Here is a 23,954-nt window from a genome sequence, read left to right on the forward strand (position 1 = left end):
CCTCAAAAAGCAGGGAATACTTTAAAAAATGAAATAAAGAAATAAAACTGAACCTGTATGTATCTCCCCGATTTGATCCCTGCTTCCAGCATTTCCACAGGGACATGTTCAGGGTACTCCCTTCCGTGATTCTCTTGACTTTCATTCTCCCGTTCGCGCCGTGAGTGGACTATAGACTCAAAAAGCTCGTGAGCAGCTTTTAAGTCAGGCCAAAAGTTGTCCAGATAATTCTGTGTGTAGACAGACAAAGAGGAAGGAGATTATTCCTGTAATTCGTAAACGGGCAATTCCATGTTGGAAGCCCTAATAAATAAGGTAGAAATAGTAATCCTAAAGTGAAATAATGAAATTACTGGGTCATCCTGCTGCTCCATGTTCAACCTTAACCATGTACCACAACGGATCTCTCAATAAAGACGGCAACTGTATCTGCTAAAATACAGGGATGCAAAGAGCTAAGTCATCCCTCTGAAGAGCCACATACATAGTATTTGCCAATCCCAAGAAATGGAGCAGCAGCAAGATGAAATAATTTGGTCTCTTAAAGGTATGTGACTATATAAGGCTTTAGGAAGAACTAAGCTGTGTTAAGAGAACATTTATGTCATCTCCTTTCTCTCTAGAAGGAACATTTACTTTTCCATGCCTTGTGTGTTACTGAACAGTTCTGATGTTTTACTACAAAACGGGTCCATTCCATCCATGTCGCTTTAATGCAAACAAGCGAATAAAAGGCACAGAGGCATTTATGCAGGCAAACATCAAGGACATCAGAGTACTGAACTGTTTCATTTGCCATTACAGTACAGAAATATTACCTTGAATGAAATCACAAAAACACCTTCCGTTTCACTTCCAAGTTGCTGGATGGAATCTTCATCATCTGTTACCAGGACGATGGGCATCTGACCCGCGAAGTGATTATAGTACCAAACGGATGCATTGTAAATACTCCTAGGAGAGCAAACATTCACAATTACCACTCCATGTCCTGTTACATTTTTGCCTTGACATCATAAATGTATAAGACTGAGTCATTATAAGGGCTTTTTATTTTAGTGTAATTAACAAGCTTGTTATTGGTCAGTCACCCACTGGCCAGGGCTGAACCTCAAGGGTGGAGAGTTGTTGGACACAGTTTTCCAATAATTTTACTGATGTTTTTAAACTGCCAACACAGCCTCATATTCAGCACATACCTTGTCTGCCACTTCTCCAAAGATTCTCCCCTCTCTCTTGGCAAGTAAGAAAGCAGCTGGAATTCATTAAAAAACATAATGCAATCATGGCGGGCATCCCTCACCAAATTTCGCAGTTTATTGTACTGTCTGTGAAAGAAAGAAGTCAAATGTCACTCTGCCAAAGCATTACAGCTCTATTATTTATAAATGGTAACATTCATTTTAACAAAGGATCATTAATCCACAGACCGTCTTGTGCATGTAGTTAGCACCCAGAGGTAGTCCTATTGCTGCCAAACAACTCATTGTTAAGTATCTAAATATTCATCCATATTGTATTCTAATTTAGTACTACTGTAACAATACCATTATAACTTTTATGTGATCAGAAAATTTTATATCAATTATAGTATAAATTAAGAAAATATCTCTATTTTTATTATTGGTATGTTTTATTAAAGGGTGGGTAAGGAATCAAATAAATACAATTTTCTTTCTTTCTTCATTCCTCCCCGTTCCTTTTCTATTGTGCTTTTTACATTCTGATCCTGCGGGGCAGGGAATGTATGATATTTTAATCTACGCACCATGTTTAGAAAGTTATAGGTCCTTTAAAAGCAGTAACTCACAATAACATTGGCGATGAATCAGCTTTTCAATCTGATCTAATCTTTAAATGCATCCCTATAATTAATAACCACTAAAATGATTTAAACAAAAGTGCAATTTATGTTTATTAATTTTAAAATTATAATGAATTATGAATTGTTACAATTTAAATTACACGGCTTAGGCAGGCCACAGTATGATCCTTTAAAAACATTTCCTTTTAAGAGCGTGTATAAAAACTGCCATTCCATGCATAACTGAGTCCTTATCAAAACTTAATAAAAATGAAATTAATGGATTAAAAAATGGATGGATTTATTTATTTTATTTTTAAAAATCCTCTTCTTTATGTTTAATGATTAACCACCAACCCCCTCTGTGTTAGACTTATTGCTCTACCAAACAGGGCCAATGCAAGGACATGCACAGAGAGATTTCAGACTCTGGAGTTGCCTCCTTACCCTGCAAATACAAGAAGCTGCTGATGAGGAGAGTACCAGGGACCAGGAGTCAGATTCCTCTTCACTGGGTGATCAAGGGAGGATTCTGAACCAGAAGGGGAGGGGCAGGTGGGGCCAGCCCTGGAAGTACTGCTATCTGAAGAAAATGCATAATGCTTTTTTTGCCGCAGCCTGAGGATGTGGCACTGCTGTCCTCTAACTCAGAGGACTCCATTGCAGAAGACCGAGGAAAGCCTGAGACTCACCTTACTTAGGTCGCAGTAGGAGACTATTGGAGAAGGCTGGGCCCCTTTTAAGTCAATAATCATCTTGCAGCACAGGGGGTGCTAACCATCAGGCAGCAGCACCTGCTATTACAGTTTAAAGACTTAATTTCAGCTTTTCCCTTGCTGGAGTAACTTCAGAGCATTGTGTTCCCAACAGCACTGCCTGAGCTGTCCAGCCTGTTTGCTGCTTTCCCTTATTGCAATACAGAGCAGGATAGAATGGGTTGATCCAGAGACAGAATCACAGAACTGCAGAGCTGGAAGGGACCAGGAAGGTCATTCAGTCCAACCCCCTGTAATGCAGGAATTATTATGATATGTTAAATTTGTATACCGCCCTATACCCGCAGTTCACAGGAATCACAGCTAAAGAATCCCTGACAGATAGCCATTCAACCTCTGCTTAAAAACCTCCAAGGAAGGAAAGTGCACCACCAAGATTCACATGTAAGGTAAAGGTAAAGGGACCCCTGACCATTAGGTCCAGTTGTGGCCGACTCTGGGGTTGCGGCGCTCATCTCGCTTTATTGGCAGAGGGAGCCGGCGTACAGCTTCCAGGTCATGTGGCCAGCATGACTAAGCCGCTTCTGGCAAACCAGAGCAGCGCATGGAAACGCTGTTTACCTTCCCGCCGTTACCTTCCCTATTTATCTACTTGCACTTTGACATGCTTTCGAACTGCTAGGTTGGCAGGAGCAGGGACCGAGCAACAGGAGCTCACCCTGTTGCGGGGATTCGAACTGCCGACCTTCTGATCGGCAAGTCCTAGGCTCTGTGGTTTAACCCACAGCGCCACCCACGGCCCAGTAGCTTATGCCCCCATGTTCTATACCCCTTCGGGAGAGACTCAAAACAAATGTGTCCCCTTCCTATCCCTACTGATCATTTCAGGAAGAAACTGCACCATTCCTGCTATACTTCCCAACATCTGAATTGGGCCGTACAACTCTTATCAGTACAAAATATGATGAATAAAATCACAGATCCTAGCTGCTATATCAAGCCTCACAAAAGTGCAGTGCTGAAAACAAAGCCTGCAATGTTGGGGGGGGGGGGTGAAACTTGTAGCATTAAACATTGAAAAATAACCATTAGTATAATAAAGGTGGCAGCTAAGTAATTAATGCACAATGGAGAAATGGCTGGCTGGGATTTCAGAAATGAATAGCCACTCTGCAGATATGTGAACCGCATCTTGTGGATGCCAAATTAGCTCCGTCAAATAAAGTGACTGATGTTGGACCAGTGGCTTGTAGGCTGCAGCTTTCCCCCCCCCCCACCTAAGACCTCCACCCGCCCTCAAATCCCAGAATGAAAAAGGCCATGCAGAAAGACAAGGGCCAGACTTTGTGTCCCAATCAGATTTTTTTTAAAAAGAGACCCACATGAAAACTTTATCTCAACCTGGGGAGTGGCCGAAGGTCAAAAAAATAGAATAAAAAATGCTGGCGGGAAGAAAGCATTATGTATTTTCATTAAATTGCCTTGTTATGACTGAGGATTAGAATACTGCCATTACCTCTGAAATATATTCATAGATAATAATGCTATAATTAATGTCAGCGAGAGAAATCCCTGATTAACCTTTGGGGTCCCAAGGGCATCTGAAATACAGATGTGCTCACAAAATTGCTGTAGCATAATATTAACCTTTGTAAGTCTAAAAAAAGGAAGGGGAGTAAAATACATTTCACAGATCGGTTCTATTATTTCTTGGCATTTACAGTGTCATTGTGAAGCTGAAATAAATCTGCCATATGTATTGTTTATAGAGAGCCATCTAAGGATATGGCGCTTTTAACAAAAAAAGAGGCATAGCCAATGTCTACCCAAAGGGCTCGCCATCTAAGAAAGACACAGGAGGCTGTATCCAATGTAGCACTAAGTTAAAGTTATTTAGTGGAATGCTTGTTCCACTGGAGAAATGTTTTGTGCCAATGGACCGCTGTTGCACAAGAGAATGCATAAGCAGTTCAGCTTTGTTGTGCAACAGGTTGCACAATGCAGAGTTTGTTGGGTGTTGAGTTTCCACCAGTGCAACAGGACCCTCCAACGGATCTCTACCCCGGCACTGACCACAAAGGGCCATTGGATTCACCCATCTCCAACACAGAACCAGGGGAAACAGTGGTCCAGGCAGGAATTTCATGTGCTAGCTGCAAATAAGGCTACTCGGGAAGACAGAGAAATATGGGAGAATCACCTGCCCAGGTCAGGACCTGGCTGAGAGCCAGGAAGGAGAGGAGCCTGCAGTTCCTATAAAAGTAACAGTGCTCCTCTTAAGATTATCTGCGAGTCTTCCTGGCCTGGGGTAATGCAGAGCAGGACTGAATGCTCAAATATTTATCATTTTATTTTTGGAGGAACCTGAAGCATGCAGGAAGCTCCGTGAAAAATCAAGATACCTGCGCCCTCTCTGATGCTGCATTGCTTGACATGCTGTTTGCATGAAAACAATCCCCCTGAGTTCCAGGAACTCCAGTATCTCCAGATAATCTTGGACCACCTTCCAGTCAGGTACAACATAGTGGGTCAGATCGTCGGACAATAATTTCTCACCTGAAACAGAATTAAAAGTGTTACTGTTTGCTTATTTATTTATGGCCTCTAAGAATTATGGTGCTGGAGGAGACTCTTGAGAGTCCTATGGACTGCAAGAAGATCAAACCTATCCATTCTGAAGGAAATCAGCCCTGAGTGCTCACTGGAAGGACAGATCCTGAAGCTGAGGCTCCAGTACTTTGGCCACCTCATGAGAAGAGAAGACACCCTGGAAAAGACCCTGATGTTGGGAAGGATGGAGGGCACAAGGAGAAGGGGACAACAGAGGACGAGATGGTTGGATGGTGTTCTCGAAGCTACCAGCATGAGTCTGACCAAACTGCGGGAGGCAGTGGAAAACAGGAGTGCCTGGCGTGCTCTGGTCCATGGGGTCACGAAGAGTTGGACACGATTAAACGACTAAACAACAACAACAAGACTGTGTTGTGCTTTACAGAGCATGTGTCCCCACACTGAGGAGCGTACAGTCTTGTAGACTATAGGGGAAAACCTACAATGGAGAGGGGTGGAGTATGGGAAACAAGGGAACAACATGCAGTCATATTTCAGTTATACCTGCGTACTGCAGATTACAGCTTTAGCTGCAGTAGGCAAGGCGGAGAGGGGGAAGCTGGTGCCCTTCAGATGTTGCCCTCCAACTCCTATGAGCCCCAGCCAGGAGGGACAAGGGTCACATGTTATGGGATTTATAGTTCAAAAACATCTAGAGGTCGGACAAGGTGGGTTTTCTGAAAGGACTGGAAAGAAGGGAGGAAAAAAATAGTGCTGGCTCACTAATTTTACTCTGTACCACCCTTCGTCCACCTCGGGGCCTCCAGATTTTTGGATTACAATTCCCAGCAGGCTGATGAGGGTTGCAGTTCAAAACATCTGGACGCCAACAGGTTGGCGAAAGCTGCTCTGTACATACTAAAAATTATACGGTCCCAGAGAGCCTCAAATCCATCCTTCTAATGGACAGATAGTCTTAGATGGCATTAAGTCTTTCTCACTTTATGAATGGTGATTGAGGTCAAAAAGAGGGCACGTTGCAGTAACAACCTGGCAACAAGGACAGAAACCTTATTTGAATAGTAAAGGCATATGCTACTTCAAAGTAAAGGCTACCAATCAATTTACTTTCAGGGGAAAGGGCAAAAGGGTTTATTCTACTTGGTATAAACCATTTGACCTTAAATTCTGATGGAAAATAATGTAAGAGAGATGTTGGATCTTCTGTGCATTGCTACACAGCATTTCTGATTTTCTAACACCCACTTGCTATAACAGAGTTAGCAATGAGCCTCGAAAAATATACGAGAATCCCTAAATTCGTACCGGAAGAGTCGCAAATTACAAGTTATATTCTTGGGACATCCAATGATTCATTCCTATGATAAAAATTACAATGGGCAGATAGGTACAGTCTGATTCAATCAATGGATTGTGTTTGTACAGAAACGTAATCAGACAAGATGGAAATACTGTGGGAGACAAAATCTGTTGATCTGGAGGGAGCTGTGTGCCCAGTACTGGATAGGGATGCATTCCCCCAGAAAGATCAAGTCTGAACTTTGGGCTGGGGTGTCCTCCTGGATCTAGTGCTATCACTAGAGACATAGGTGCTATCTGTTACCAGCAGTGCTTTTTATCACCTTTGCCTGATTTGCCAGCTTCAATCCTATCTCAAGAAAGCAAACCTTGGCTCATTTATGCCCTGGTTAGGTCTAGATTAGACTACTATAATGCACTCTACATGGGACTGCATTTGAAGATGGTTCAGAAGCTACAACAGGTGTAAAATTCAGCTGCCCAGATGTTTTGAGGGCCAAGCAGCTGGAGCGCCTAATTCTCGTTCTGTACCAGCTACACTGGACGCTTATGCATTTCTGGGCCCAATTTAAAGTGCTGCTGGTTACCCTTTAAAGCTCCAGAAATTTGGAAGTAGTTATTCAAAGGACTGCCTGCAGTTGTGTGAATCTGCCTGGGCCCGAAGTTCATCCACAGGGTCCCCATTTGGAAGCCCTGCCATTAAGCTCAAGCAAATTCCCAGGCGCAAAAGACAGAGCCTTTTTTTGTGATGCCCCTCTCCCAGTCTTGGTGGTATGTACAATTGGTTTCGTTTTTAGTGGATGCTAACAGATCTTATTGCTGGTTTTAAATGCTGGACCAGGCCTGGAGTTTTAAAACAATCATTGCTTTGGGTTTTCTCTTTGGTGGTCTGGATTGGGTTGGTTTTTTTTTGCTTTTTGTTTATTGCTGCTTTGTTTGATGTTTGTTTTCATGAGGATTCTTTATGCTGTTGTTTAGCAAATGTATTTAGTAAATGTAACCACCTTGGTAATATTTGTGAACTACTTTGCATTGCCTGGAGAGGTAAAGGTAAAGGTACCCCTGCCCGTACGGGCCAGTCTTGACAGACTCTAGGGTTGCGTGCTCATCTCGCTCTAGAGGCTGTGAGCTGGCGCCGTCCGAAGACACTTCCGGGTCACGTGGACAGTGTGACGAAGCTGCAGCTGGCGAGCCAGCACCAGCGCAGCACATGGAAACGCCGTTTACCTTCCCGCTATAAAGTGGTACCTATTTATCTACTTGCACTTAAGAGTGCTTTTGAACTGCTAGGTGGGCAGGAGCTGGGACCGAACGACGGGAGCTCACCCCACCGTGGGGATTCGAACCGCCGACCATACGATCAGCAAGTCCTAGGCACTGAGGTTTTACCCACAGCGCCACCTGTGTCCCATCATTGCCTGGAGAAGCAGGATATAAATAAATAAACAAATCCTTCCTCCTGCTTCTTTAGCACCAACATGAAATCCAAAACCAATCCCACTGAAAGGCACAGGAGCCGCTTAAGAGTGCTACTACAGTTGATGTGAGGAGTCAAATGGCTCCATGGAACACCCATGGACAAGGGATCCAGTTTGTCTGTGGACTTCCCAAAGGCATTTAACCAGTCACTACAGAAAGCAGAATGTTGGAGGAGATGGGCCTTCTGACCCAATCCTGCAGGTTGGTTCTTATGTTCTCCTTACTAGGATAGCCAATGTGGTGCCCTCCAGATTCTAGAATCTGCCAACGTGGCAATAGTCAGAGATCCTGGGAGTTGTAGTTCAAAACATCCAAAGGCCACCACATCAGCTGCCCCTGTTCTAGTAGTATAATTTTGTGTGTATATGTTGACAATCATGCTCCTCTCCTCCTGTTTTATTCATCCCGGACAACTACCACATCCCCAGTTATGTACTCATGAGTTCTGTTGGAAATGGCACTCTACTGCTTCCTAAAAGAAATGAAATAAAGCACCACAGATGCTTTCCTCCCACCCTAGTGAATGCCCACAGAGGGACAACTAAGCCATGTGCATGGAGCTGAAATACACAAATGCAGGAAGATTATACCAAGTCAGATATCTGGTCAATCTAGCTCAGTACTGCCCACACTGACTCTTTCAAGTTTCAGACAGGAAGCCTTTCCCAAAGCTACTTGGAGATGTCAGGCCCTCAACCAGGGAGCTCTGGCCATTCATGTATGTGCATGTAGAATAAGCAATTGCGTGTGTCTTACACAGAAGCACCCCCACTCCTTTTCCCATTCACATCTACTAAAGTTGAACCCTTCCTTAATAATAACAATAACAATTATTTTATATAATACCCTGCCTATCTGGCTGGGTTGCCCCAGCCACTCTGGGTGGCTTCCAACACATATACAGTGGTACCTCAGGTTAAGTACTTAATTCCTTCTGGAGGTCCGTACATAACCTGAAACTGTTCTTAACCTGAAGCACCACTTTAGCTAATGGGGCCTCCTGCTGCCGCTGTGCCGTCGCTGCATGATTTCTGTTCTCATCCTGAAGCACTATTTCTGGGTTAACCTGAAGCGTATGTAAGCTGAAGTGTATGTAACCTGAGGTACCACTGTAAAAACATAATAAAAGGCCAAACACTTTCCTGCTCTGCTCAACAGGGAGCAAGGAAAACACTTTGCTTATGCCCAGTGACCTCTTTTCCTGCATTAGCCAGTTTGGTGTAGTTTAGGAGGACAGGGTTCAAATTCCTGCTCAGCCATGAAACTCACTGTGTGACCTTTGGTCTCTCAGCAAAAACCTGCCTCACAGGGTTGCAGAGCTCCTTGGAGGAAAAGTGAAATATAAATGTAATAAATAATAATGAAAAAATACCAAATCAGGCATGAGCCTTGGATAGACATTTCCCCTCCCTGCCCCCCCCGAAACATGACACCACGCTCCGCCCCAATGGCCAAGCCCCACCTCCTTTCAGCTTACAGACCTGTGCACCGCCCACCCTCCTTCGCCCCGCCCACCTACCGCGGGGACAGTCCGCCCGGCAGAGGGCGCTGCCGCAAGGCACGTCGGGCCTCAGGTAATGCTCGCGCACCACCCGCACGGAGCGGCCCAGTAGGCCTCGCAGCTGGAGCACCTTCTCCGTCCGCTGCATCTGGAGAGGGAGGGAGGGGCGCGCGCGAGAGAGAGCCTGCGGGGAGCGGGCTCGAGCGGGAAAGCCACACCTCCAAACGACCGCGCTGTGCCGTCCCACCGCCGTGATTCGCCGCCGCCGCCGCCCGTCCTGAGAGGAACGTGGAGGCGGGCTAGGGGTAAACGGGGAGGCTGGAAAGAAGAGGCGGGGCCACCTCTGAGAGAAACAGGGAGGCGGGGCCGCGGGCGCGAGATCAGAAAGGGGCGGAGCCGCCTTAAAATGGCGGGCATGTTTTCCAGCGGGGAGAAACTCCCTGAGGGGATGAGGCCGTTTGCTTTGGTGAGGGGGCAGGCGAAGGAACCTCGTGAGGGTGGATCTGCGTCCATTCGCTTTTCCACCCTCACGGTTACCGGCCTTGGGCAGTTTAGTAAACCCCATCGTCAGAATATAATAATAATAATAATAATAATAATAATAATAATAATACTGGGCTGCTCCCAGTAGAAGAAGAAGAATTTAAAAATGTGATAAAATATCAAACTTTAAAAACTTCCTTAAATAGGGCTGCCTGTTAATAGGCATGGTCAATTTCGCCCCATTCCTCCTCATGGGTCTACTCCGAGAATAATTAAGTTACATCACATTACGTTTCTACCGAGCCTTTTCTGTAAGGGACTGAAAGTGACCTAGTCAGTTCTCCTCCCTCCACTTAAATTTCAACAACAACCCTGTGCGCCGGGTTAGGCTGAGAGACTGTGGCTGGTATTTTGCCAGCCTTGCATTTCTCTGCAAAAATCAAGGCCTCCGAGGTGACAGGCAATGATAATAAAGCAAGCTATTGAGCAAAAATATATATATATAAAAATAAAAAGGTGTGGGCAAAACGGGACTAAAAATTAATGTATAAATCAAGATATTCATTCATAAATTTATAAATCCAATGCAGTGCACAAAACCAAAGCGACTAAAAGCCAGAGGCAGCAGTTCTGGTCTATTTAAATAAAGAAGAAATCCATTAACAGGCAATCTCTTTATTAGGAGCATCTGAAAATAAGTTTTCCAAGTTCATTGGATCCTGTTAGGCAAACAGAGTTCAAAAGGGAAAGAATTGAAGACTGTGATTTGGTCCCCTGGCAGAGGTGGCTTTAGGAGTGATCTTGTCCCAACCCATCAGGAGTAATTTGAGAATTGGATTTGTTAGTTGTTGAAAAATGGAAGCAGGAGACTGACATTGCAGATAGCTGTCCGGCTCAGAGGAGACGGGAATAGACAAAACGCTGTCATTTTTTACTTGATTAGTATCTTGATTTTGGGTGGCATGCCAGAGCCGTTATCAATTATTAAATAAAGAAGAGAAATAAACTGACAGAGATATACACAACACTGCTTTCCCACATAAATACAGCTGTAATGTATCATCTTTTGACATTTTAATGACAACTCTGTTGCACTTTATGTCATCCACGTATTACAGAAGTTCCCCTCCCAACCTCTCTCCATCAGGCAAGACTAATGCCTTTCATCACATATAGAAAATTAAAACAACCAAATGCAGCTAGTCTCCAGAAACGTGTTGCCAATGGCAAAAGGAACTGCTCTGGTTGGTTTCAGGGTTGAAGATCTTAAGAACTGTGCAATGCAATCCTATGAATGTTCACTCAGGAGTAAGCCCCACTGAGTTTAGTGAGGCTTACTCCAAGGTAAGTGTTTTAGGATTCAGCCAAAGATTCACCAAACCCCAGTTTTGGAAATCCAAGAACCCTTTGCTTTGAAGATAATTTAGCAGAATGTCCTGGTGCCTGTCTGCAAGTCATCAGGATGCATTTTCCATTTTTGTCACTAGGAGTCACTGTTTCACTAATACAATAAAGATAAGCTATATGATGGGGAGTTTCCTTTGCCCAGATGCAACAGACACAAATCCACTCAAGTCCGTGATAACAACATAAGCAGATTGTCTTCAAAATAAACAAGAAATTAAGTGTTTCCCTACAAAACAACAACGTAAACAAATCCCTCAATTTATTGGAAGGATTCAAGTAGTGGAACATGAAATTACAAGACCAATTTATGAACATTACTGGTTGTATAGAAATATCTTGCTTGCCATAGCTCTTTGTTTTTGCTGCCATGTGTTTAAGAGTCAACTTTACACTTTATCTCTGGATTAAATTGTTTTACTGTCAAACCAAGCTGCATATTACTTTCATTTTAATTGCAGCCTGACCCTGACACATGCTTAAGCCCTTGGAAATCAATGTTCTTGGGGATAGCTAAGTCTGCATAGAATTGCAGCCTTAAGTTCCAGTTCTATGCACATGTGCTAGAGGATAAATTCCATTGCATTAAATAGGACCTCCTTCTGAGTACAGTGGTACCTCGCAAGACGAATGCCTCGCAAGACAAAAAACTCGCTAGACGAAAGGGTTTTTTGTTTTTTGAGCTGCTTCGCAAGACGATTTTCCCTATGGGCTTGCTTCGCAAGACGGAAACGTCTTGCAAGTTTGTTTCCTTTTTCTTAACACCGTTAATACAGTTGCGACTTGACTTTAAGGAGCAACTCAGAACGCGGTGTGGTAGCCTTTTTTGAGGTTTTTAAAGACTTTGGTGATTTTTGAAGCTTTTCCAAAACTTTCCCGACACCGTGCTTCGCAAGACGAAAAAAATCGCAAGACAACAAAACTCACGGAACGAATTAATTTCGTCTTGCGAGGCACCACTGTAAACTGGAACTGAGCTGTTTATTTTTTTTAACTTACTTTCCCAAACTGCCATTAAGATCAGGAAGTTTGATAGATGGTTTAATATTACTTTCTTCTATTACCAACAGCATATCAGAATGTTGGGGGCACTGCATGGATGGAGCTTTTATTTTTATTGGATTAAAAAAAAATCTCTTTCTCCTAAGTAGTCCAGGGTAGTTTACGTGGTTCTAATCCCCTCATTTATTCCACACAACAACCTTGTTTGGTAGATTTGACTCAGAGAAGGTGCTTGGTCCAAGATTGCCCTGTGAGCATTGGGGCCCACTATGTCCCACTGGCCCTCACAGCCTTTGTACCTCAGTTGTTCCAAACACAGCAGCCAACAACTCGGGTGGATGGACTGGCTATAATATGGGAAATGAAGCCAGATAGTGTGTCTTAACTCATGTATCTCCCCACAAAGGCCTTTACCTTTTTCCAGGCAATGCCTGACTATTCATGTAAACCACTTCAGAATTAGGTCCACCTTAGTTAGGAGGAGAAAGTGCTGGTTGATTATCACACCTGCCCCCCCGGCACCTTTCTCTCTTGAATTTTAATGCACATCCTTGAGCCTCTAAGGAAAACTCTTCTTATCTCATTTGTACCGCAAATGACAACTGGAAAGAGTTCAATGGAGGTCGATTGCCTCCTCATTTAATTTCTCATGATCGGTGGCTAAAAAGGAATCCATCAATTTCACCTCAGCATCACAGCTCAAGAATGTGAGGGCAAGGGAGCATTCTTCCATTTGTAGGTGGACTTTTAAATACACACCAAAGCAACCAAACCTATTCGGGAAATAGCCATGGCCCAGCCTGTCAGGAATGGGGGTGCAGACCTTTAAATTTTGGAACTTCTCCTTTGTGCTGTTGGTCAAATATGGGCCTATCTGAACTAGATGTGAAACCCAGATTCCCCCTCTTCTGCTGATGTTTTGGTAATGAGCCCAATGCAACACTCTTCAGATTTCAGTACAAGGCTACCCTCTCCTTCCAAGTTACAGCCTTTTTTAAATGCTGTCCTTAATACCTTAGAAGCTATAACTTGCTTTTATGGGAAACCATAGTGAAATGAGCATTATAAAGTACAGGAGCAAATAAAATAAAATCTGAATGGCAGGTGATATTCATGCCTCTTTATCTAAGACTATAGAAACAGAAAAAAATATTTCATGGACCCTAGAAAAAAAAGAGAGAAAGCAATGAGCAAGCTTTTAAAATAAAATAGTTTATAACAGCTATAACACATAAATCACTCTTGGTTGGCATGGAATAGTTGTTAAATGGTGGTGGCTTGGTGTAAAATGGAGAGTGAATGGGGAATTGCATTTGTGTGAGTTCTTATTTAAAAAAATGCAACACCTGAAGGTTCTTGGCTGACAAAACATGTAACTATGAGTAGGGGTGGGGACAACTCCCATGCACTGTTGGTTATGTGTGTGAACTGCTGCTTTTTCCATGGTGTGGTTAATGCACTGTGCTTCAGCACCCTGGATAGTTCATTATCCCTCTGCTAATGCTGGCTGCTGTTTGTCCTTTGCCTCACCTATCTCCAAGTTGTATCCAGTGTTAGTCATACTCAGAGTAGACCCATTGAAATTAAAGACCATTACTTACTTTCGTCCATTATCTTTAATGGGTGTACTTTAAGCAGAGACGGTTGGCTTGAATCTTATATCTATCTCATCTCTTTTCTAAGCCCATTCTAAACCATCTCCCAATTCCTTTCAAAACCCGCTTCTTGGATAAATAGTAAGTTATGCAAAACAAATGCGTGTCAATATGACTAATTCTACATGTGCATCTCATTTGCAGAATTTGGATTTTCGTGGTGAATATTTTTTTATTTTTGCACAGTACATACAGCCTCCATCTGTTCTTTGTGTTTTCTTCCAGAGAGGCATAAAAACATAGTTTATGCTGACAAACCTCTAAGTATGCCGGTGAAAACTATGATGCAGTCACCCATCACGAGGATGAAGCTTACAGAAGCAAGTTGATAGATTTATTTGCTGATCACTCAAGAAAAGGAAGGAATGAACTGTGTCATCCTGCTTGCATTTTTACAGAAGGCGTTTGCTCATGCAGAAAGATGATCGGCATTACACCAAGGTGCTCTGAGTTTTTTTGTTTAGTTTTTTTGCAGACTCCTGGTTGAACTGGCAAAGGCACATGAAGGTCAAATGACTTGCCAGAGGTTATCCATTGATCTGAGTGTTTTTGGCAGGATGGCAGCCAAATCTTCATGCTCATCCTGGTGCATTGCCTATCAGCTGTCAGTGCAGGATTCTGTTGTCTTCGGTCTGTATTTCATTTGTAAAACAAAATGGGCTTCACACCATTTGGTAATAATTTAATAGACTGCACATTAAAAATCCAGAGAACATGTGTATGATTGCTTTATAGCACATCAGCAAAATGCCACTATCATGCACAGGAAATGCAGTGTTTGGAGTAAAGCTGAGATTCAACACATTCATTCAAGCACCAATCTCAAGCAAAGGGAAGGCAGAACAAGCAGAGGCAAGGCAGTAATCTGGACAGCTCCATGCAGGGCTCAAGCACTGCTCAGATGTTGCTTCAGCACCAGTTATTTAGATTGCAGCTCCCTCTCAGTAGCTAGCTCCGCCTTTACTTCAAGGGGCCTAGATTTCTCTGGCAACCTTTGAATCTGACAAGGTGAGTGAGACTCTGGGACTCATGTGATGGAGCCCTTTGAGTCAGATGCGGGTTAGAGGGGAACTGGGTCCACAGGTTCTACTTGCAGAAGTGCTTTCAGTAGGTTAGGGGCTTCCGATACTGATCCAGAGGGCAATTCCCTCTCCCATTCTGAATCCCAAGCTCATTTCCCAAAGAAGGTGAATCTGACCCTGAGGTCATGACATTTCTTCCTCTTGAAAAGCTGTTTCTTCTTTCACTGTCATCCTCTTCTTCCTTGGTGATCACTCGTAGCCAAGTAAGATTCCATAAACTTCTATAAACATGGTTTTAACAGTGGGTTCGTAAGTGACTGTGGAGGCCAATTCTGGATCCACACGTCCTTCCACAATGGGAACATAGGTTTCTGGATGGGAGTTGATCATGGTGAGGGTTTGCCTAGCGTGCCTTCCTCTTATCGCATCTCTCCCTTTAATCCTGAGTTTGAGCATCTTCAAAGCCCATGACACCTTCCAAAAACATGTTGAAAACAGAGGTAAGAGCATCCTTCCTTTTATTACAGTTTAATTATGCTGAATAAAAACATTGTTTGTGATCATACCCTGATCATACCCTGTCAGTGGCCAACAACTAACTGAAAGGGTGGCATTTATACTGGAGTAATGATATCAAGATGAAACAATTAAATCAACTAAGGCGTGATTTAATTATGAACAGAACATAAATTATTTTAAACAAAGAAACAGAAGTGTGAAATCCTCAGCTCTCTGTACATCCTGCTGCACAAGTCCTGTTGAAATAAATGGGAGCTGTGCAAGAGTCCTGCTTCCCAAATATATTTTGCTTGCCTTTTTCACTCTGGCTTATCTTCCAAGGATTTTAAGAACTTTCCTCCATCTTTTGTTTCCCTTCATCCTATTGAGTTGTCTTTTTCTCCTCCCCACTCACCCTGTTCTCCACTGCGTGGCTCCCCATGTGTCAGATAATTAAAAAAATGGAAATTGCAAAACACAAGGCTGGAGAAGGTAGCAGAAATCCATACTGGTTGAGGCCCTCTTGAATATTAAAATGACTTTACTTTTGAGAGCATAGCAAATTCCAGCCTTGACAATTTCATTTTCAAAACTGTTTATGCTCACAAAAGTCCATAACAACAACATTTCCATTATGTTCTTGCAGGATTTTCTTGTGGTCTTTACTTTTGTGAGTCAGCTTTTATTATTGTTCAGCACTGATGTCGAGCAATGCAAATGCAAAACAGGAAGAGCTTTGCGGTAAAGATATTGCTGTTTTCTCAAAGTACAAAGGTGTCTGTCAGCCTGCAGCCCTGATGTTTTCTCCTCCCGACCTGCCTCAATAATGCAAACTAGCAGCAGTGGAATTTATTCTCCTGAGACCGTAATCTTCATTTACCTGCTACCAAGGTACTCTACCTGACTATATTTAGATTTCTTTTGAATGTTATCTCAAGAGTCTAGAGCAGATTATAGTATATCATCATCTCTTTTTATCTTCACAAAGGCTGTGGGAGGGAGAGGTAGTGGTTTGCCAAAATCCATGCAAATCAGCTGCATCTCCCATGTCCAGACTAGCCAGGGCACCACAATGTCTCTGCAGGGCAATTAGTGAATTCCCATCTCTGGTTTCTGTCCCTCTCTTTGGACTTTCTCTGTAGAAGCTGGATGCATTCAAACAATCTCCCCCTCCATTGATCTTGCATTAGGAACAGCTATTTTCATTTAAACAGCTGCGGGGAGTCTGGAACACTGACCTAAAAGGAAGTCAAATTTATTTGAGGCTGATTTTGTTCTCATGCTTTATTGTCCCATTGAACATTAAGTGGAAGGGATACATGCAGGCATGCATGCACGGACACACACATTCTGCCATTGGGATAAGTAATGCAAATGAATTATATAAACAATTTTTCATACATAGAATAATTTATCATTTCCCCAAGATCTAGGTTTTCAAATAATTTAGGCCGGTTGGAAGGAAATAAGGTAGGCAAAATTACACCACAGGGTCTGAAAACAAAGAGAATGCAGAAAAGGCAAGGACCTATGAGAAGGAGAGGGCTTTTTCTGTGGCAGCTCCTAAACTGTGGAACCTCCACTCCACAAAGATGCATCTAGCACTTTTGTTACCCACTTTCCACTGTGTGCTTTCTAACCTGACCTTTGACAGTCAAGGTATTATTGGGCGACCCATCTCTTCTGTTTTGCTTAGCTTATACTGTGCTGCATTTGTTTTGAATTGCTTTACTTGTTTTTAATTTTACGATTATAAAACCCATCTTATGGTGAAATAAGAAATCTAATAAATAAATATGAGACCACCAACAGGAAGGTGCCATATACTGAAAGAGACCATTGTCCCTCTAACTCAGTGTATTGTCCACACTGGCAGTGGCTATCTAGGGTTTTAGGCAGGGTACTTTCCTTCCTGGAGATGCCTGGGATTGTACCTGGAACCCCCTGCATGCACAGTGAATACTCTCTTACCACTGTGCCACAGCACTTCCCCTTAAGCTGCAGCCTTTCCACCGAGCCTATAGGGCAGGCATGGCCAAACTTGGCCCTCCAGCTGCTTTGGGACTACAACTCCCATCATCCCTAGCTATCAGGACCAGTGGTCAGGGATGATGGGAATTGTAGTCCTAAAACAGCTGGAGGGCCAAGGTTGGCCATGCCTGCTCTAGGGCTTACCAATCAAGGTTGGCAGTTCAAAACCCTGTGACGAGGTGAGCTCCCATTGCTCCATCCCAGCTCCTGCCAACCTAGCAGTTCGAAAGCATGCTAGTGCAAGTAGATAAATAGGTACCACTGTGGAGGAAAGGTAAACGGCATTTCCATGTGCTCTGGCTTCCATCACGACGTTCCATTGTGCCAGAAATGGTTTAGTTATGCTGGCCACATGATGCAGAAAGCTGTCTGCAGACAAACGCCGACTGAAAGCAAGATGAGCGCCGCAACTCCATAGTTGCCTTTGGCTGCACTTAACCATCCAGGGGTCCTTTACCTTTACACTTCCAGATCACCTGAAATCCCCTTCACCTCCCTTGTTGTAAACTCCGTGATAATTTTGCATACAGTTAGAACAATCTCCCCACCCCCCACCTCCCATGTAGATCTTTTTTTCCAGTGGCATATTCTTCTACAGAGGAAAAGCACGACACTGGAATCCATTGCACTTCTTAATGAAGACAGATGGTTTACCTGGCAGCTCCCCTTCGTGCCTTCTGTCTCAGGGCAAGCAGATTGAAAGGGAGGAGGGGCAGAACCAGGGGGTCACATGGAACCCACAGTCGGACCGAAGATCCACAGAGGATGGCGCCCTGAAGGAGCAAAAATAAAATAAAGAGAAGAAAAAAGAACTTACCAAAAATAAAGGTAACCACGAACCATTGTTCTGACACAGGCAGCCTCAGACTATTCTCACATGCTTCTTTTCAAGCAACCTGTCTGCTTTCAAGAGCAGGCAATCTGCTCTTCTCTCTGTGTGTAGGAGGAGGAAGCATGCTTCGAAACCGTCTAAATGCAGCTACTTCTTATATAAAACTCAAAACATGCAGTTTAAAGACTTTGACAAAAGTGACAACGTAAGTGGAGCAGCAGCTGTTCCCGAGAGAGGGGGAAGTGAACCCCAAAATGTCCCAGTTGACCAACTGCCAGGGGACCCTTGTTCCTTTAGCTGCCATAAAAAATGTGAAATACTCCTGCCTTTTCCCCACTTAGTTTGCATTTGCTGGGCCCTGGGGTCATATGGAAACCTACGCCTGGAAAGTGGAGCTGGAGACAGATGCAGAGCATAGTTTCAAGAAGGTGGAGACCCTCTGAAGCAGAATCAGTTCTACGCAGTTGATTAGGCATTAGCATCAGGCCTGGCCCATCCAGCAATTGCACCCTACTGAATTCCCTTCTGTGCCTGAAGAGGACCCTCAGGCCTGACCAGTTCTGCAAGTTTTCAACTCCAGGAATGAATCTTCATGCTAGACAGTGAGTAAAACTACTGTTATTTTCAGGGCATGACTTGAACATCTTCAGCTGCCATGGCTTTGCTCAGGGAGTCTGTCAGAGTCTTAATCTGAGGCAGGCTGGTTTTTATTGGGGGGGGTGGGTTGTTGGCTGAAACACTGAGGTCAGACTCAAAAGGCTAAAAGGTTTCTCAGGAAGTCAGAGACACACAGGTATCCCTCCTCACAAAAAGCATAAAGTGCACCTCCAGAATGAAAGAGTCACACCTCTGTCCTGTGCCTGGGCCTCCCCCATAGGCATCAAGTTGGTCACTGTGCGAAGAGCAGGCTGGACTACATAGGTATTTAGCAGAACTCTTCTTAGGACACCTTTGCATAAGATTTGCTTTTGCTGATTTATAAGAGCAGATAGGGAACAAGACTGTGACCAAGTCTCAGCTAGATTGGTAAAGAAAAAGTGTTTTATATGTGTTGTATGTGCGATATAACACTTTTGACACCAGATGGCGCTGTGGAGCCCCATCTTTCCCTACCGGATTTCCCTATATGAGTTAGCAACGTTTAACTGAATCGCTCCTTTGACGTGTCTAGATCCAGCCCTGGTGATCTGTGCGCCTGCTTAGTCTGCTGTCCAGGTGCTAATTAAATGGGAAACTCCTGCTCTCCCTTCTTAGGGCTTTTTAATCTTTAAACTGGGCAGCCTTCAAATTTCTATTTCTTCAAAATAGTATTACGTAGTAGGACCAGGAGGCGGGGGGCGGCTGCTGCCTTTCTGCATATCACTGAATCTATTATTCAGGTTGAGAACTTCCAAGATGCTGAAGCAGGTGTATTCCTAATCCTTTGCTCTGGATAACAACCTTCCCACAGGGACTTTCTTCAAGGGCATCGCTCTCTTAGACCTCAGCAGCTTGCCTGCTTTGATTCTCCTCTATACTTTCAACGATCACTCTTCCCAGCCACCATTCTCTGTTACCTGTTCCAAGTGCTTCAGAGGGAAGAAAGTCTCACTTATCTCACACTCAACAAGAGAGCACGAATAGCATCTGGAAAGGCAGCCAGATAGGTAGGTAGAATGAGAGCATAAGATGAGCCTGCCGGATCAGGCCAATGGCCCATCTAGTCCAGCATCCTGTTTTCACAGTGGCCAACCAGATGCCTGTGGGAATTACTAATAGCTTCCTCTTACATTTCCCCCGTGGTGGCTTGTACCTGCACAACTGGCAGGGTGGAAAGTGGAGATGGGTGGGTAGTCAAAGCCAGAACCAGTAATGGGCGGAGCCACTGCCTGTCTGCTTGTAAGAAGGCAGGCAGGTGGGGACTAACTGGGAGCTTTTTGAGATGGGTGGGGCAATGCCCAGTTCACCCTAATGAACGAGCCTCCACTGCCATTTCCTATGCTCATTCATGTGCTTAATCTCCACAGTACATGGTCCTGACTGTGCACCTTTGGTCTGAAATATACAGATGAAGACCTTGTTTTTTTGCTTGAGTAAAAACTCTGCGTAAAGTCAGCCACAGTGTGTTTGAAAGGGAGACTGCGTTTTATTTTGTTTCCTTTGGTCTCAGCGCCTAAATCTAATATATGTTATTTGATTTGGATCCTTTGGATTAGTAAAAGGGGATTGGCTATAAAGGGGGCCGGCATCATTATTCAGTGTTATTAATGATGTTGTCAACCCTTAGATTTCCCCAAACTAGAAAACTCATAAATTTTACTTATGGGGGGAGTGGGTGGAATTTCAGAATGATCTAACAAATATATAAATTCTTTAAAGTATTTAATATGTGTTAAGAGGACAGCATGATAAATTCAATATTGAAAACCAATATCAGGTTTACAATTATTTGCCATTTATCATCCCTGATTGTGCAGACAGTATCTTATTGAAAAGAATAAAGTGATTCATAAAGAGAGTTCTATTACAGAAGAAAGGAACCAAAAAGAGAGAGGGGAGGAACAGTCAAAAATATCTTGTTTTCCTCTCCTACCATTATTGTCAGCTGCTATTTGCTCTTTTGAGAAAGGAACCGTGTGAGCTTAATCGCCTGCACTTTGATATTAGAGATACGATAAATTTATAAAGTGAGGAACCATCTCATTTTCTGAACAGCATTCTGACAGCACATTTTTCTTTAAATATCTGATTTTCTACTTACGGAGGAAAACAGACAGTTCTATGCCATCTTTGTCTTTACAAGCTTGAGTTCTCTGAAGTTTAGTACATTTGAGGGGGGCCTTGTTTCCCTTCCCTTCCTGCCCCATGAGATTGTCATTCTGTTACTTGGTGGAATATGTGGAAGAAACCAAACTCCAGCAGTTAAATTGCACGTGATAAGACAGGAGAGGGTACCATTGGGGGAGGGCAGGGCACCCCATCCTTGTGTTTCAGAGACCACATCTGGTAATTTCTGGAGTACACCTATTGCCTACTATCTCACTGATCTACACTTTGGATGAATGCTAACAATGGCATTGGCCTATGCACCAGGTATGTATGCCAAAGGTGTAAACCCCCTCACTTCATATATTAAGATTTGCAGAGGGGGCTTTGTGTATGTAATGGTGCCTAGGAGAGGACTTTCTCTGTGGCACCCCTTAAATTGTCGAACTTCCTCCCCACAGTGCTGTGTCTAGCAGCTTTCAACACATTGTTTGTTACGTGTTGGGATGCCAGAGTTTTGTGGGTGCAAGGCACCCATAATCCTTAGAATTCATAAAAGTCAGAATTAATCAAGGTTTGATTAAACGGTGCCAAGCACAGAAATTCCTGGGTTTAGCTTCTGCTAACGAGCCAGACTAGCCTGGCAGGGCTAGCTGAGTGCAAGCCATTCAGAGAAAAATACCAGTGATGCCCATCAAGGAAACCACCAAGAGAGAGTGAAGACTGCCAGACCAGGAGGGGAGGGGCAAGTGTTTTGGCAAGCAGAGAAGTGGAGGGCAGAACATGATGTAGGTTGGTTGTGACTGGCTGGAACAAAAGAGACAGAGCATAGCTTTTTGCTGTTCTTTGAATCCAGTGCTATGTTTATAGAGGAGGGCAAACCCCCTTGAAATGTGAATGTTCTGAACTCTCCCCATCTAGGTTCAGGTTATCTATCTGTGTAAATAAACCATGTACCATAAAGATACCACAGTTTCTGCTGTGCCTTATTCCCAAAAGGAAACACGGGCCCTGGGTAAGCACCCAGAACCCCTGAAGTCTCTTGCATCACCTTTTGGAGATTGGGGCGGCTTATAACAATATGCTGAACAGCGAAAGGGGCACAACATGGCTCCTTCTATTGGCCAGAGAAGGAGCAGCTGCAAAGAGCTTGCTTCTTCCTACCCCACCTGCCTGAATGACCACTCAATTACCTCTGGCTGTTGCCCTGGGACTGCAGAAACAATACACAAATAAATAACGCACCCTGCCATAGTCCCTATTGAAAGGTAGTGGGCTGTGAGAGCAGGACTCAATTCTGTATTCCAGGTGAGAGCAGGCTACAATTTGGGGCATGATTTATTGGTCCTGAAAGAAGTGATTCTGCGCAGGTGAGATCTGAGCTCACAAGCAGGATGTGTTTGGGGACAGTGAATAATTGCGTGTAATTTTTTTTGCTGCAGTTAATATGTTTTGCTCTTTGGCAGTTTAAATTAGGGTTATCAGCTCTAACACTCCTGGTACTTCAGGCCTTTAAATAGGAAATTGATTTTAAACCTTTTGAAACCTTTTCTGTCTTAATTCTGCTATTAGCAAGCGTTCTATCACTTGTTGGTTAGTGCATGTATCTATGGCAGTGTGGATGGGGGCGCCCCAGTTGTCAGCGTAAGTGGCAGGGTATGTTACAGTGATGGGAGGATGATGTTCTGAATAGATACTTAAGAACTGTCCCTCCTCTCATCTAAGGGAACCTCAGTTGCTCTGTCAATGGACCACTGAAATTGCTGGTGCTAAATGCCAGGCCAGTGAAAGGGAAATGTAGCTTCCAGGACTTGTTCCTGAATCAGGGGACCAACCTGGTCTACATAATTAAGATATGGTACAGTGAGACTGGTTGGTAGGCTCGTCCCCAGACATTTTGCTGACTGAGGTGAATGACAGGATGGCATCCACTTCCATATTCCACTTAAAGAAGTGGACTGGATTGGCAACTGAAGCTTGCTTCAATGTGTGCCTCTAGCACACCTGAGAACAGCAAACTCTTTTAGGAGATGCAAGGCAAGTTGTGTGGCACATGCAGTTCTGTCCCCCAATAGTTGGGAACACCTAGAGACTCAGGAGGAACAACCAGAAGGCTGCCACCATCTTCAGCATCTGCCACCTGAGGCAGTCGCTTCACTCTCTAATGGTAGGGCCAGGCCTGCAGGAAGGGTTGGCCTGTCTCAGTCATAGGTTTTCAGCGTCCTGTCAACACAGCATCAGCATAGGTAGAGAGTCAAGGAAGTAGAGTTTCTGTCTTTTATCTGAGCTCCAGCTTCTACAGGTTCAGCAGAGATCCAATTTTAAAAGACTGTGTTGTACCTCCTACCCTGCTTCCTAACAGACTTCCCTGCCTAAGCAGGTGGAGGAGGTCTTGAAGATCTTCAAGCCTTCAGTGTTGGGCAATTAAAACATCAGTGGTAGAGCATTTCATGCTACCTGTATGGTGGACCACGTGCTTGACATGCTGGCACATGTGTGGGTGAAAATTCCCTTACCAGGAAGAGCTAGACTTAAGCTTGTACAGGCTTGTCTGCAGCCATAGGGGATCAATTAACCACTAGAGGGTGGAAGTGTCATCAATATATTGATAACACCCATCTCTATTTCTCTTTTCTAACTTAACCAGGTAAAGAAGCTGACACTCTGAACAGGTGTTTGTGATCAGTAGTGGACTGGGTGAGGAGGCTAGCAAACCAAAGCGAATTCTGGACAATATGGCGCTCTTGATGGTTGGCAGCTCAGTTGATCCTGGAGTTAATGTCTGGCAGTATTTGAAATCGAGTTTGTATTAATTGGTGTACTTTGGTAGTATGATATGTATACTGATACGTTGCAACCTATCCTGTGACCATGTGGTGAAGGGTGGGAAATAAATCACTAAATAAATGAAA

At 43.8% G+C, this 23,954-nt stretch overlaps 1 protein-coding gene and 1 long non-coding RNA gene across 14 annotated transcripts in view; one reads left to right on the plus strand and one right to left on the minus strand.

The window, feature by feature from the left end:
- DIS3L (DIS3 like exosome 3'-5' exoribonuclease) overlaps positions 1–9,669 on the minus strand; it is a 24,102-nt gene extending 14,433 nt beyond the window's left edge. Inside the window, exons 1-5 of one of the 3 annotated variants that reach the window (XM_080982108.1) lie at positions 9,589–9,669; positions 4,923–5,076; positions 1,200–1,328; positions 819–954; positions 54–230 (exon numbers count right to left, since the gene is read on the minus strand). In XM_080982108.1, coding sequence (XP_080838234.1) covers positions 54–230; positions 819–954; positions 1,200–1,328; positions 4,923–4,966 — 486 coding nt within the window. In that variant the 5' untranslated portion in view covers positions 4,967–5,076; positions 9,589–9,669. Of the gene's footprint in view, positions 1–53; positions 231–818; positions 955–1,199; positions 1,329–4,922; positions 5,077–5,634; positions 5,772–9,388; positions 9,522–9,588 lie in introns of those variants that run through there. The other 2 variants (XM_080982106.1, XM_080982107.1) reach the window with 2 other exon arrangements.
- Positions 9,378–23,954, plus strand: LOC308463663. 11 transcript variants are annotated; one of them, XR_013979644.1, is made up of 4 exons: positions 9,378–9,443; positions 14,140–16,325; positions 18,064–18,899; positions 20,304–23,681. It is a non-coding gene; the product is annotated as an uncharacterized lncRNA (long non-coding RNA). The 11 variants fall into 11 exon arrangements; XR_013979645.1 differs by lacking the exon at positions 9,378–9,443 and adding an exon at positions 9,568–9,675; XR_013979646.1 differs by lacking the exon at positions 9,378–9,443 and adding an exon at positions 9,723–9,836.

This window comes from Podarcis pityusensis (assembly GCF_964106645.2).
Source record: "Podarcis pityusensis genome assembly, chromosome: 14".
Taxonomy (NCBI): domain Eukaryota; kingdom Metazoa; phylum Chordata; class Lepidosauria; order Squamata; family Lacertidae; genus Podarcis; species Podarcis pityusensis.